Source organism: Penaeus chinensis, chromosome 18 (genome assembly GCF_019202785.1).
Source record: "Penaeus chinensis breed Huanghai No. 1 chromosome 18, ASM1920278v2, whole genome shotgun sequence".
Taxonomy (NCBI): Eukaryota; Metazoa; Arthropoda; class Malacostraca; order Decapoda; family Penaeidae; genus Penaeus; species Penaeus chinensis.
The window spans coordinates 11798173-11810672 of record NC_061836.1 but is presented as its reverse complement, the minus strand read 5'-3'; the positions used below and the strand labels follow the sequence as shown (position 1 = coordinate 11810672).

Below are 12500 nucleotides of genomic sequence, written 5' to 3'. Positions count from 1 at the left end.
GACCTAAATACACCGAGTGCGAAGTTGGTGGTAGCTCATTTAACAGATGTTGAAAGTGTTGTTCAGAAGCGTTCTATAGTGACTTCCAGATCTTTTGACGAGTCGCCACATATACAAAAATCTTATTTCGAAAGACAATATAGTGAGGTCATACCTGACTCTAGTTATTTGGCTCATGAGCAAGTGATCCCACAAGAACAAAGAGAGCGTAATCAATCGATAGACTCTAGGTACAGAAACGAACCACTAGTTGGAGAACCTAATAGACTTGTGAAGAGCGAATCTAATCCTGTTTGTATATCACGTAAAGAATTAATTATTGCTGAGCCTCTTCATCCCAAAGGATTCGAAGGCTTAACACAGTCTATTGTCGATAGTGAGCCAGAAATCCAAAGATCATCAGTTTCAGGTCCAGTTATTTATAGAAAAGATTTCTCACCAGACAGTAATCACACTTCTGCCACAACTGTTACTCCAACTGCAACTAGAACTGTGACTACGCCAGTCACAGCAATATCATCAGTTTTACCTGTCTCTTCTTTGTCTACTACAACTATTACCAATATGACAGTCACCCAGGTAGTAAAGAACATGGGGTTCATTTGTAGAGTAGATGAACTTATTTGAATGATATTTTGTGTAAATATATGTAGTCAGACTTTGATTTTCCAATATTTTCTGGATCTGAAATGATATGAGGTGCATGTTTCATCATGCTTAATTAAAAGGCATGTGTTTATTGATACTGTTATATTTTTATCTCATGAATGTCTATTAAGGAAACAGACGATGTGAGTTTAGAACTTGATTGTCACTCAATCTTATTTCTTAGCTCATTTTTGTTTATTTTCTATGATGTATGCATGGTAATTATTATTGCTTATTCTGATTTCTTTATTTAAAATCTCATGGCACAGTTTCTCATGACAAAATTATAAGTAAAGGTTTTACTGCAGAGAATTAGTATACTTTACTTTGAAATATTAGAATTGATTAAAGTCAGTCAGATTTTGAAAATTCATTATAATAATAGAGACTAGTTTTGAAAACTTAATTCGGTGATTCTTAAAAGACATAAAAATGACAGTGATGAACAAAATTGAATAGTTACAGATGAATATTGGAAATATGATCCATTAGTTTGTATCTTTTATCATATTTTAAAAGTAACGTGTAGAAGTTTCATGATGATTGTGACATTTAACAAGTACTTTCTAATTCATTTCATTGATATGTCATTGAAGTCAGACAAAAGATTATTGTCAAAAATGTTATATAATATTCAATATTATGTGTAATTTTTCTTATAATTTGAAGCATTTATATACTGAATGCAAATCAGATAATATAGTAAGACCATATGGAGAAATTTCCATTTTCTCAGTCAAATTAATATTTGAAGTTTGACTTTTAGTTCGTAGAATCAGCATGAGAGATTTTCATAAGAAATATGGCGTGAATTTTAGTAGTGTTTTGGTTTTGTTGGAATATCATTATTATATAGTTTCTTTTATTAAATTATCAAAGCAAAGGTTTTGTTTCTAAAAGAAATGGCTTTACGTGCTCTGATTACCGATTCTAATTTTTTGCATTATTCTTAAAGCTAATGCTAGTGATAGAAAAATGAGCTTCTTTTAATTTTCTTTACTGTAAACAATGACAATATGCATGAACTAGTGCTTCTTTGTTTTTTTTTAAGTTTTCACAGGATTAATTGTAAAGGTAAGGTAATTGGCATATTGTTATAATTCCCATAAAATATTGGGTTTCCTTTTTATGACAGATGTACAGTACATTAATGTTTGTAGATCGTAAGTAAGTATGCAAAGTATATTATTACAGTTTTATTTTAGAGTGTGTGAATTATGTTTTATTGAGTTGTGTATTTTGTGTATTTGTTTTTACAATTGAATATTTGGAATAAATTTCTCTTAGACTTGATTTAAGTTTTGGTATTTATTATTGAATAAGATTAGTTTTAAAAGTCTACCAGATTTTGAATCAAATTAAGTTAGATTTTGCCAAGTGTAGTAAGGAGATTTCTCAAGAATATACATCACAGTGATGATTAGAATGTTTTACCCTGTATAAGATAAATGCAGATATTCATTGTGTGTGTAAAACATGACCTACTCTAAAGTTTATATCAAAATATGAACCATTACCAACTATTAATTTGACATGACTGCACACAGGGTCTCACAGCGGCACCTTCTGAAGGTCGTTCATCCACAGCAAGCCCAATGCTTGACGGCAAACACTGGGGTCCCGAACGCACTGTTGAGGTAATATGTTTGGGATTTAGAGAACATTTATAAAAAATTTTATAAACATTTAGAGATTTCGGTTATTTTCTGACCAGGAAAACTCAATACTAGGTAACAGGTTCACAATATATCATGCCGTAACACCATGATATTCTTTACTAACTATCAATTTCTTTAGGTGCGTCGGGATGACAAAAACTCCCTTGGCATCTCCATTGTTGGGGGTAAAGTTGACCTTAGCTGGTCTGGGTCTTCTGTGACTGGCATCTTCATCAAAAATGTGCTACCAGATTCTCCAGCAGGAAAAGGAGGTCACCTGAAGGTAGGTAGTAAACTAAACATTTAATTATTAATAGTGATGAGATAAGTTTTTATTTAGGTGCATAGTGTTATTAGTAAGAGATTTACATTTTTCTAGTAAAACAGTTTGTTAGAATTTCCTTATATCTTAGTCTGGAAATACAACAAACCTAAGAATCAAGAAGAATGTTTCATAAAATATGTTAACTACTCTCCAGTTTGTAAAAAAATCTGGATCATCAGGATTAAGTGTGTATTTATGTCTATGGATAAATGTAATATGTATGCAATAATTTACCATTCAATTTTTAAAAAAAAAAAAGAAAAGCCCATAGGATGGAGGGTATTCAGTTATTAAAGAAAAAGGCAGAACATTAGTTTATAGATTGCTTTCTTCTAACCTACCCTTATTCTTATTTTATTACTTATCCATGTATTCATTAAGATTTTTGAGGTAACTGGTGTGGTGTATCTGTTCCCGTATAACTTTTCTTGCCATGAACAGACTGGTGACCGTATCCTTGAAGTTGAAGGGGTTGACCTTCGTGGTGCCACCCATGAAAAAGCAGTTGAAGTCATTAAGAAAACGGGAAATCCTGTTACTTTTGTTGTGCAAAGTCTTGTGCAATGGGTAAGACATAATTCAACCTTGTCATTTTTGTGTTCACTTTTTCATTTGATAAGTTATATTTCATGATATATATATGTGTATTTTTTTTTTTATGTCCTCTTGATTATATGAGTCCCACTTTATTGATTTTTATTTGAAAGTCAGTGTTAGCATGGAATGATATACTTTACAGACACCTGCCAACTCAGCGCCTCCTTCGCGAGATGCAAGCCGCCTGGGCACTCGGGTGCCTAACTCCATCTCTCCTGCTAGAACACCAACTCCAGAACTCATCCAGGTAAGCTGCGCACCCCCCACTACGCCATCTACAGCATCCACTATTTCACCTGCCATGGAAACCATCATCCAGCCAGATGTGACAGACCTATATGGAGTTGTTCACACCACAGGACTAAAGGATTTCACCAATATCAGAGCTTCGCCAGAAGAAGTTTTTGTTCGTACGAAAGATACCCTACAGACTTACATAGCGGGGAGTGACAGTCCTAGTTTTGCGCGTGAGTGTGATCCCATTAGGCCAGACTTCCCCTCCACTGACCCTACCAGTGATAGTGTCAGCCAGTCTCAACCATCGGCTAGGGACATAATACTTGCCGACCCTCCTGCAGCAGCTCTCGACGCTTCTTTCTCTTCACCCTCTTATTCTTCTGTGTATTCTTCTTCTTACTGTTCTGTCGGCACCTCCAAACATGTGTGCTCCACCATGGCTCATGCCTTTACCACTACTACCACTACTTCATCCATCATTCCCACCACTACCCACACCACCACCACTGCCTCTACCCCACTGATGCCCTCTAGGAATCACTACCATACCCCCCACACAGTTGCTGCAGCATTCACATTACCTCCCCAGGCCAGCACTCCACTCAGCGAAGGCAGCTCTCACCAGCAGCCGATACAGCCTACGGAAAGACAGCATCCACCGGACCCAAGAGTAACATTCCCAGTAGCACCGCCAATACCAGAGACTTCAACTCCAATTCATGAATTGTATCCAGAACCAGTGAAATTTGTGCCAGAATCTCCAATATCGGAACCTGATGACCCTGACCCATTAGTTAATCCATATTATTATTATGCTCATGCTGCTCTTGCACACTGGCATGAACGTGCACAGAGGACTCAGGAACAAGTGCCAGAAGGTGATGGAAATAATAGTGATCAAGAAAACAGTACAAGCAGTAGTAGTGCAAGTAGTACAGCAAGTCGAAGATTTCTTCAACTTAGGAGTTTTGGTAACAGCTCTGAGGTACAGGGACGAACAGTTACAGAAAATAAATTGGACACGCCTCCATCAGATGTTCCCCTGATGGATACACCCCCATCAGATGTGCCTCCTATGGATGATTCTCCTGAAGATGAACCTAAACCAAGTGAAGTACCAGTAGTGGAAATTGAACCATTGACTAAGGAGATTCATAACCTGCAAACAGAACCTGCAGCAGTTCTTCCTATTCCTATTATAACTAAGTGTACTGACCATATAGAAAATGCCCCTCATCCAACCCGCCTTATGCTAGATGATTTCCCATTAGACCTGCCCTTGGACGACCCACCAGTAGGTGCATACACTTATGACTGGAGAACAGACCCGCACCTTTATCAGGGCTGGTGGTGTGTGGAAGGATCCGTCAGCGAACATTTAGCAGCTCAAGTTCCCACGCAGCCAGTCTCCCCTTACGACAGTCCTGCTGATACACCCACGCCAAATACCCCCACCACTGACCAGGTGAGGCTGCCCATCAGCATTCTGCCCACTCATGCCTATGCCCCAAATCCTCCTAGTTTCCTACATCCTGATTGGGCACTAAAAGTTATTGGGCATAGCATGAAGCTAACCTGTGATGTAGCCCAAAGGGACACTATTAGTGTGCACAACATCACTATCCCCTAACTACTCTCAGTTACACCCTGTCCATATGTAATGTGCACATTTTATTTCCCAGTCTGTTTTCATAAAGTGACTATCCTCCCCACCTTTGTGTGTACAGTATATCAATATCCTTCTCTTACCTCCATGGCAGTATCATAAATTACACTGCATATTCACATCATTGCCCCATTATGTTTTTACTGAATATATTCAGTATTCACATTTTTTTTATTTTAATTGTTTATATTGTCCAGACCAAAGTGAAGATCTTAATAATATGATATATTATGATGTGACCAGTTGATATGAAGCAGTGGAATCCCCTAACTTGGTAAAATATTCCCTCTTATTTTTCTCCCTCATTATGCAGCTTTACTGTGAACACTAGTTATTTATTTCCCTATGATGCTCATAGATTTGATAAAAGTTTTGCAGCAGTTGATGAATATGCACTAATAAATATGCACTATCTCACTGTATCCCAGGCCTACACCAAATGATAATGAACAATCTATAGATGGCTGTAAATATGTTAAGGCACATAGACTTTAGTATACTACTGTTCTTACTCAGAATATGATATAAATCCCAGTCTTAAACCCTTTGCAATTCATGCTCCACCTCCAGTGTGAATCACTAGACCAGACTTTTCCTTTCCCATCATGTCCTTGTACCTTCTGCCTGCTTCCCCTTCTCTCTGCATGAAGCTCTCTGATCTTATTTTCCTCTCATGCTGACCCAGTGACAGAGAGTGCATTAGATTTCAGAAAATATAGATAGCCAATAGTCAACCTAGCCTAGATTTGACCCATTGTCATGACACTGCATGAGAAGGTGAGCAGTAAGTAGTTACCCATGACAAATACCAAGCTTATGCAATGATCCTGGAAAGGACTCTTTCATGAATGTACAGTATTAGCTGAGTACAATCAATATCTTGTGCTCTATAGTGTATGTCATTCTTGATGATAGAAGCATTGGATTTTATATGCAAAATAAGTCCATGCCATAAGATATGTGGCTTACTACACAGGCAAAGGAAATCTGACACCACCTGGGATCTTAGACACCAGCAGCATAACTGGTTTGAGAGAGGGGTGTGTGTGTATCAGTGTGACCAGGTCTTTTGGGTTACCAACTTCCGTTTATTGTACAATGCTGCGTTATTGTTTTTGTTTTGGAGAATAAAGGGTATTGCTGCACATTCTTTATCTTTATGAGAGTGTAGGATATGTAGGCATTATGAGTGGTGCATAAAGTGCATATATGCATATATTTTAATCTGTTTTATTTATCTTTGATGTCTTAGTTTATGTTATTATTCATATAATTACAATGAAGTCTGATGTTTTGTTTCAGAATAAATTATTTCTACATATGTACATATTATAAAACTATCATACAAAAATGTATTTTAGCAACACATGATTTCCATAAAAGACCAGAGATATATAATTTTACTAATAAATGTGTGGAAACTGTTTAGGTGTTGTGAAGGATAAAGCAACAGGAAACTGACTTAGTTTACCTCTGACATGTGTAGTGTAAACATAAATTTCATAAACATAGTAGTGTTATTGTGGATGATAAATTATAGCTGATCAAATTAGTTTAATGTAACTAGATCTGGTAATTTTTGCTTAGAAAATACAAATAAAGAAAACAAGTAAATAAAATGTGATCTAAAGATTATTTTTCTGTTTATAATGCACATTTTAAATGTATGTTTGTGAAAGTTTAAACTTATTATAATCATGAGACGTTCATTTCGAGATTGGCTGATTATATTTGGTGGACATCGTGTAGCCAAGTTTCTAAAAAGTGTAGGTACAATTTGATTCTTACTGTAATTTTTCTTTTTTTTCAGATTTGGAAATATTTTTGTAGTTACAATGTAATTGTGCTACTGGTTCTGTTAAGTGATTTTAAAAATTATTTATTAAATAATTTATGAAACTCTGATTTTAAAGATACAAAAGTCACACTGATACACATTGGTTAACCTATCCTCATGACAGATACAAAAATGAAATACAGTAAAATGCATTCATGTCAACCATTTTCTAAATCCAGGCAAGATTTCTGTTCATACCATTGGGAATTCAAAATATATATTTTTTATTTTGTAAGAACAGTTGTATGATACATCTATAAACTAACACATGACAATAAAGTTCATGCTAAATAAGTAGTTATTAAAGCATTAAATTCCTCATCATAGTTGTGTTATGTTATACATAACTTGGTAAAACCAGCATGTTTTCCTGTAGTTCTTAGAAAATTTACTGTGCCATGAATAAGAAAAGCATTTGATATTATCAAGGTGAACATTGATTTTGTATCAAAGATTTGTAAGGTTGATATGTGATGTTGTGTATAGTATATGCAGTATTTACACACACACACCATAATTGCTTGCTAGTAGTCTGTATGATATGAGTTTCATATTGATTTTATTATATTTATTTTCTAAAACTGAATTACAGTGTGATTTAAAAACTTGACAGATAATTTCCTTTAGTTATTGACTCTAATAATGATGCATCCTGTAACTTTTGATATTAAATATGGAATGCTTGTTCATTGAATAATTAATCTTGTTCCTTAATTAATAAACTTTATGCTTTTTGCTTTTATTTATTTTTAGTAAAAGAATTTTAGTTTACCCCCAAATGAGTAAGTATAATGTGAGGTTTCGTAAAGTTTATAAAGTTTTGATTTGAAAGATTTTTCTTAACTAGACATTTTTATTATTCAAGTGAAACATAACTGTCATAGTGATAAGTGATATATAGTATTACAAATTTCTTAAATATCTGTCAAAAGTGTAGTTATTATGCTGAGAGTTGTCAGTATTTCTGAAATAAAAAATGCAGCTTTGTGTTAAGTGCCAATATGTTTTGCATTATGATTTATTCAAGTTTTATTCGATATCTTTATACAAAACTTTTATGTTTGAACTTTTCACTTTGTTTTTTTATTAACCATCAATCTTTATAATCTATATTTGTTTACAGTTTATAATTTTGTATGTTTCAGTGTTATTGTTTTGTACAGTTTGTTGTTTGTATTTCTTTTACTTTTTATAATGTATTGCATTTTTTTCGGTTTTGTGACTTTTGTATTTGCAGTTTTAATACAAATATATAAGTGCACTATGATTAGAAAGACTTTGAACAGTTGTCAAATGGATTTATATTATATATATATATATATATATATATATATATATAAATATATAAATATATATATATTATATACACACATATATACACATATATACACACATATATACACATAAATACATACATATATACATATATACATATATACATATATACATATATACATATATACATATATACATATATACATATATACATATATACATATATACATATATACATATATACATATATACATATATACATATATCCATATATACATATATACATATATACGCGCACTCCTACACCCACACCCACACCCACACCCACACCCACACCCACACCCACACCCACACGCACACATACACACGCACACGCACACGCACACGCACACGCACACGCACACGCACACGCACACGCACACACACACGTCACGCACATGCACACGCACACGCACGCGCACGCGCACGTGCACGCGCACGCACATGCACGCACACACTCTCTCTCTCTCTCTCTCTCTCTCTCTCTCTCTCTCTCTCTCTCTCTCTCTCTCTCTCTCTCTCTCTCTCTCTCTCTCTCTCTCTCTCTCTCTCTCTCTCTCACACACACACACACACACACACACACACACACACACACACACACACACACACACACACACACACACACACACACACACACACACACACACACATATGTATGTGTGTGTGTGTGTGTACATGTACACGTACATGTATATATATATTTTTTTTCAATATTGTTTTTAGTAGTATTTTTTACCTCCACATTTTATGTTTTTAATTTGTAATATTCTTGTATTTTTCTTAGGAATCATACAGATGATGTCAATTTTGGTTATTGATTATGTAAGGAAGTAATGTATGAACAAATATCTCCATTAATTTGATGATAAGGCTCTGATTTTTTAACAGTCAAATACTATATATTGTGTAAATTACATTTAAGATAAATATATTACAAGTTAATGCAAATAAATGGGAAACCATTTCTTTCCACACATAAAACAATACCTTTTACATATGAAATTTACTTATGATTTGACAATTATATAATATAATATAATTTAAAAAAACTAGTAATTACAGCTATCCTTAAATTATTAGATTTATTAATGATATGAAATTATCTGCATAAATATTAAAGTGAGCACAATGCTGTATGTTTATAACAAAGTAGAAAAATCATTGTTTTCTTTTCGGTATGAAGTTAGATACAATATATACAGTACATCCTTTTAACTAGTCTTGATTAACAGTAATACAGATTGCTATTTAAATTAGTGGAGATATTGTATGTGAGGAACTTTATCAAATAAAATTTTTCAGATATATTTAGGATTATGGTATGTCATATTTATTGTGACTGATTTTTTATATAAAGTTTTGTTTTGTTCTCTTTTTACTGATCTGTACACATGTGCAGATGTATACTAATTTTTTGTTGTTGTTATTGATATTATATCAATATTTTTTGTTGTTCATTTTTACCACGGTGTTTTCATGCAATATATTCTGTTTGATTGGCAGTTGGAAATCTATACTAATGTGATCATTTTTGATAGTGAAATCATGTGCCTTGTCTGATTTAATTGATAATGAAAATATCCTTTTTATTCTGCTTGATGCATTTCATTATTTTTGAAAACTATATGCATGAATATTTTTATAAGGAATTAGATATGAATAAACTTTAGTAGAGCCTTTGATATAATTACAGTGTTGTTAAAAACACATCTTTAGATATGGCTCATGCTTGCCATCAGAATTGTTTGCCACAAAAGATCCTAGTTTTTTTCATATTCATCTTTTAAGTTGCTTGACAATGACAATTCTTTATATCCATTTATACGCATCACTTTGGTATCATTCTGCTGGCATATTTATGTTAATGTATGATTAATCATTATTCAAATAATTTCCATTATAATAATTTCAAATTAATTGTGTTATTATTATTATTATTTTATACATGTATGCAGGGTTTGTGAATAGATTTTCATTTGCATTGTTTTGCAGTGATGGATATTCATAGAAATATCTGTTCATGTATGATTTTGAGTTCATTGCAAATATTATTTATTGATGCTTTCTAGTTTTGTTCAGTTTGCTATTTCATTTCAGAATCATGGCATTGTCTCAAATTGTATCCCTTCATTATCTTTTTAATTCAAACAAATCAAACTCCAATATGTAGAGACACTGAATACATGAAACTGCCAAACGCTTCCTCCATGACAAAGTTCAAGACAGTGAGGACCTAATCTATGTTTTCCTATCTTTTTCCCCTTCTCAGCCGGGTTTGCCGGACCACAAGAAGCAGGAGATCCAGGCTAATCTACACCATCCTCTGAACCGCCGTCAGACCACAGAAGACTCTGAGGATGAGGCAGACGATGAGCGTTATGAGCAGGGTCGCATCGAGACCAAGAAGGGTGTGGAGGTATGTGTGGGACGATGTCAGTCCTATTAATGTTGGCTTTGGTGTAATTTATATTAGTTTTCTTTATCCTGCAGTACCTTTTTTTATTCAATTCACACATTTGTTTGTTGTATTTGGTTCACAGTAGGTTAATGCTACAATGGTGTTCTTTTCCTCCAAGATTGATCGAGCTAGTGCTGGTGCCATCAGACGATCAAAGGCAGATAAGGCTGCGGATCAGGAGGAAGAGGATGAATTTGGATACACCAAAAGTAAGTGTTCCATGAAATTTTTGTTTAAAAATTTCCAGATTTGTTGATTCTTCCAGTATGGCATATCAGTGTTATGTACCTTTAACAGCGAGGGAACGTCGTAGACAAGGTAGGTGTTTAAACTGGGCAGTGACTTCTGCATTCCAGATGTGACACAGGCCACATGGGAATGGAAACTAAACGTGGATTGAAGCTAACCATTTCATAGATGAGTAAACAAGGAAGAGAGTTTTCCATTGGGGGCGGAGTTATAACCTCAGAACATGCATATATGGTGGTTTCCTCAAACATATCCTTTATTCATCTTGGGTACTTAATTTTGTTATTTTATTTAATGGGCATTGACAGTCATATACACATATCCGTCAGAATTCTAAACAAACCTGAATAAAAACAAAACAATCCGATGGTTTTATCAAAATGGAGACACAGCAACAATATCAGATATCGACAGATATTTTTAATAGAAATGTGGAAACTGTAACATGGGGCAGAAATAGATCATTGGATTAACACGGAATAACCGAACCAGTGGCAGGAAAACGAAGCTCACGGATATTGTCGTAGAGTTGTTAAGTTGTCATCGCGGTACAAAGGCATTTGGAAAGGGAATTGGAACACTATAGTAGATTGCACAAGGACAATTTGTACGATTGTGGGTAGGATGCCGTACTGGAGGCGTGTATATGAGTTTTGTTGAATGATGGGAAGTCGGTTGTGGGTGGGTGGGTTCGTATCTCATCGAGTTCATTTCCCAGACTGGTTTTTATTTCATTCGGACTTCAGGGAAATGTACCATCTGTTGTTAATTTGTTCTCTCTCTCTCTCTCTCTCTCTCTCTCTCTCTCTCTCTCTCTCTCTCTCTCTCTCTCTCTCTCTCTCTCTCTCTCTCTCTCTCTCTCTCTCTCTCTCTCTGTCTCTCTCTCTCTGTCTCTCTCTCTCTGTCTCTCTCTCTCTCTTTTCTCTTTTTTTTTCTCTCTTTCTTTTCTCTCTCTCTTTTCTCTCTCTCTTTTCTCTCTCTCTTCTCTCTCTCTCTTCTCTCTCTCTCTCCTCTCTCTCCTCTCTCTCTCTCTCTCTCTCTCTCTCTCTCTCTCTCTCTCTCTCTCTCTCTCTCTCTCTCTCTCTCTCTCTCTCTCTCTCTCTCTCTCTTTGTTTGTGAATTTTCTTTCCTCTCCTCTCTATTCCTTCACCAACCATCCTGTACCTTTTTTTTTTTTTTTTTTTTTTTTTTTTTTTTTATTATTATTATTATTATATTATCTCGTGCTAAGGTAGATGGAGTAACAGCGACGTTTCGACTGCGAAATGACGTCTTAAATGAGAGGAGGGAAATGGAAACTCAGAGAGAGAGGGAGAGCGAGAGGGAGGGAGAGAGGGAGGGAGCGAGGGATGGGAGGGAAGTAGGGTAAGAGAGGGGGGGGTGTAAATTTGAGTGAATGCGAGTGAGAGGGAGTGTGAGTGAGAATGAGTGTGAGTGAGAATGAGTGTGAGTGAGAATGAGTGTGAGTGAGAATGAGTGTGAGTGAGAATGAGTGTGAGTGAGCTAAG

At 34.9% G+C, this 12500-nt stretch overlaps 1 protein-coding gene across 1 annotated transcript in view; it reads left to right on the top strand.

Moving 5' to 3' along the window:
• The window catches only part of LOC125034606 (multiple PDZ domain protein-like), a 419124-nt gene that overhangs the window by 234001 nt on the left and 172623 nt on the right, over window positions 1–12500 (top strand). The window contains exons 24-29 of the mRNA XM_047626507.1: window positions 2196–2285; window positions 2446–2589; window positions 3073–3198; window positions 3371–3475; window positions 10555–10701; window positions 10862–10952. Of these exons, the coding sequence (XP_047482463.1) occupies window positions 2196–2285; window positions 2446–2589; window positions 3073–3198; window positions 3371–3475; window positions 10555–10701; window positions 10862–10952 (703 nt within the window). The remainder of the gene's footprint in view (window positions 1–2195; window positions 2286–2445; window positions 2590–3072; window positions 3199–3370; window positions 3476–10554; window positions 10702–10861; window positions 10953–12500) is intronic.